The sequence below is a fragment of the Dendroctonus ponderosae genome, unplaced genomic scaffold, assembly GCF_020466585.1.
Source record: "Dendroctonus ponderosae isolate FM_Combo_2020 unplaced genomic scaffold, Dpon_F_20191213v2 Dpon_F_20191213_4, whole genome shotgun sequence".
In the NCBI taxonomy this organism is placed as follows: domain Eukaryota; kingdom Metazoa; phylum Arthropoda; class Insecta; order Coleoptera; family Curculionidae; genus Dendroctonus; species Dendroctonus ponderosae.
This window is the reverse complement of record NW_026018611.1, coordinates 11585983-11588447: the sequence shown is the minus strand read 5'-3', so window position 1 is coordinate 11588447 and position 2465 is coordinate 11585983. Positions and strand designations below refer to the sequence as shown.

General features: G+C 41.0%; 1 protein-coding gene across 1 annotated transcript; it reads left to right on the top strand.

The window, feature by feature from the left end:
- Positions 1-754: 754 nt before the first annotated feature.
- On the top strand, positions 755-1330 carry LOC109535922. Its single transcript, XM_019901963.2, has 2 exons — positions 755-865; positions 920-1330. The coding sequence occupies exons 1-2, from the start codon at positions 833-835 to the stop codon at positions 1328-1330; spliced, it is 444 nt and encodes a 147-aa protein (XP_019757522.2). The 5' UTR covers positions 755-832.
- The last annotated feature ends 1135 nt before the right edge of the window (positions 1331-2465 follow it).

Sequence of the window (2465 nt, the reverse complement as noted above, 5' to 3'; positions counted from 1 at the left end):
AGTGTTCAGACTGCAAAGTTGAGTAGAACTGCAGATGGTTGCACCAGCCCACCAAATCGTGAGGATTTATAGAGCCAAAACCCTGCCTGTGAAGTTCTGGAGTGTCGCGAATCTGAAATAATTTCCATCGATGAGTTTTTCCTTTATAAATAGCAGGAAATGCAAACCTTATTGAAGATCGTTATCATTGTTATGGCCAATTTCACGACTTTGGGCTTGGGAAAATTGGCGCTGGAGAAAAATGACCTGATGATGGCCGATAAGTAGGCGACGACAATGACGGACAAGTCCTCTTTATCAGGGAAACTAAACAGGAAAAATTCAAAATTGAAATTTTCTTGTGAAAAACTGGTTGCTTACTCGATGTTGACCAGATGCAGCTTCGACAAGAACCGCTCAGATATTGCCTGAGTGCCCATCAAAGTCCCAATAATCATCACATTTTGAATGTTGATGAATTCCGTCTTGGCGTTGAAGAATCCGTTGTAGCCTATCAGCTAGTGAACATTTTGCATTGATTTTTCAAGTTTCTTCTCTTGAAATAATTCGTTACTCAAAACGTTCAATTTGCGTACGTAAGTTTACAAGCAAACATAAATTTTACATACTAAATTTGTAGTTGTTAAAGTCTGGTGTAATTTAAAATATTATCTGTTGATCAGGCATAAGATTGTTTTTCAATGACTCGTAATGGTCCGTTACCATGAATTTGAGGCCCATCAACAACTTTGCTCAATAATGGAACCAGTTGCCAGGCAACTTTTCAAAGTTTATTGCCGGCGTTTTTGACGGAAACTTCAAAATTGCTTTTTATGTATTTTTTGAACCTTTCATGAAGCTCATCTCTATTATGGACCTGCTCAAAGTACAGCGTTAAAAACCCGCACATCCCCCTGAATAATGCATTGTAAAATTGTAGATTTTTCGAAGGCAGGAACCAGTCGCCAAGGATTTGCTGGCCAAAAAAACTGAGGTGAGCCAATATCGAGAGGTCGTTCAGGAAAAAGACGTTTTGCTGCGCAACTCCAAAGCCCGCATTCTAGAACTGGAAGAACAAGTTGCCGACCTGGACACAAAGTATCGAAAATTGCAAGAAATCCAGACGTACCCGCAGTGCGAAAAAAAGATCATCGAGCAATACGAGACATTTTACTCGAAGATCATGTGCGAAAGCCAGCAAATCGTCGACCAAAAAAAGAGAGCTGAAGCCAAGCTGGAGGAGATGCAAATTTTTTGCGCAGATCTGTTGGAGAAGTACGAAAAGGCCAAAAGCGTTATCGGGCAGTACGATGAAGTGCACACGACACCAAAAAAACCAGCACAAAAATAATGATAGGATAGGATAAATGTTCTATCCGCGCCAACATGTTTGCACACCTTTGTGCTTTAGTGCGCTGAGGATTACTGCTTGCCTTTTTATTTCGCTTTTTATAGATGATTGATTGGATGATTGCTGATTTATTAATTTCTATTTATTGATTATTATTAGATTGACAACTTCACTTTTCCATTGTTACACACCAAAAAAACCAGCACAAAAATAATGATAGGACGCCGAACTGACACGTTTATAAATGTTCTATCCTCGCCAACAGAGAGAATCAATCTAGACTGTTATAGAGTTAAGTTTTTATATTCGGCCTCATTTCGCTGAATGTGACTAGTTTGAAAAATATACCTACTACCTACAATTAATAGATTAAAGATCTAAACTATCATAGTTTAAATGACGCGAATTAACCACATACTCCTCAGGAATGATCCTTAATTGATTTTATGGCGCAGAGCAAACAAATTGGTTACAAGAAATGCTCTTATATATTTTTTTTTTCGGTGAGGTTTGGGAAATGCTTTTTTATGCACTCCCAGAGCTGGTGGTCTGTCGCTGTGGGTTGTGTGGGACTCCAGCTAAGCTGTTTAACCACTAAAACCATTTCCTCATCGCCTAGGTGGTGTTTGGCCTTGCACCGCGGTCATTTCTGTACTATTGTGCCCTCGTAATTTTACTACCTCATTATCCCTGCGTATTCAATGAATTCCAGAAGAATCTTGAGGGGAGTTTGCATGATCTGGTCTGGTGGAATTTCATCCCCTCCCAGGAGTCTTCGTCTACCTGTTGCATATGACGTGCAGTGCCACATAACATGCAGAGTAGTTTCGTCCTCTAATTCGCAACCCCTGCAAGTCGGTTGATCGCTCAGTCCCAACCTGAAGAGGTGTTTTTTACAGGGGGCGTGTCCTGTTAAAAAGGCCACTATCCTCCTTATTTTTGACTGCTGAAACATAGCAGTTCACTTTTACGTACTGGTTGTGGAGCTCCCACCAACTGCTTTGCGGTATGGAGTCGCGGTGTCTCCTCCCAGTACTTTCTGTGTTGTTCCAAGATCCACTGCCCAACTGCCACTCTAACTTGGGCATGAGATATACCACAAGCAGGTTCTTGGTTGGTCAGTGGTTTCTCGGTC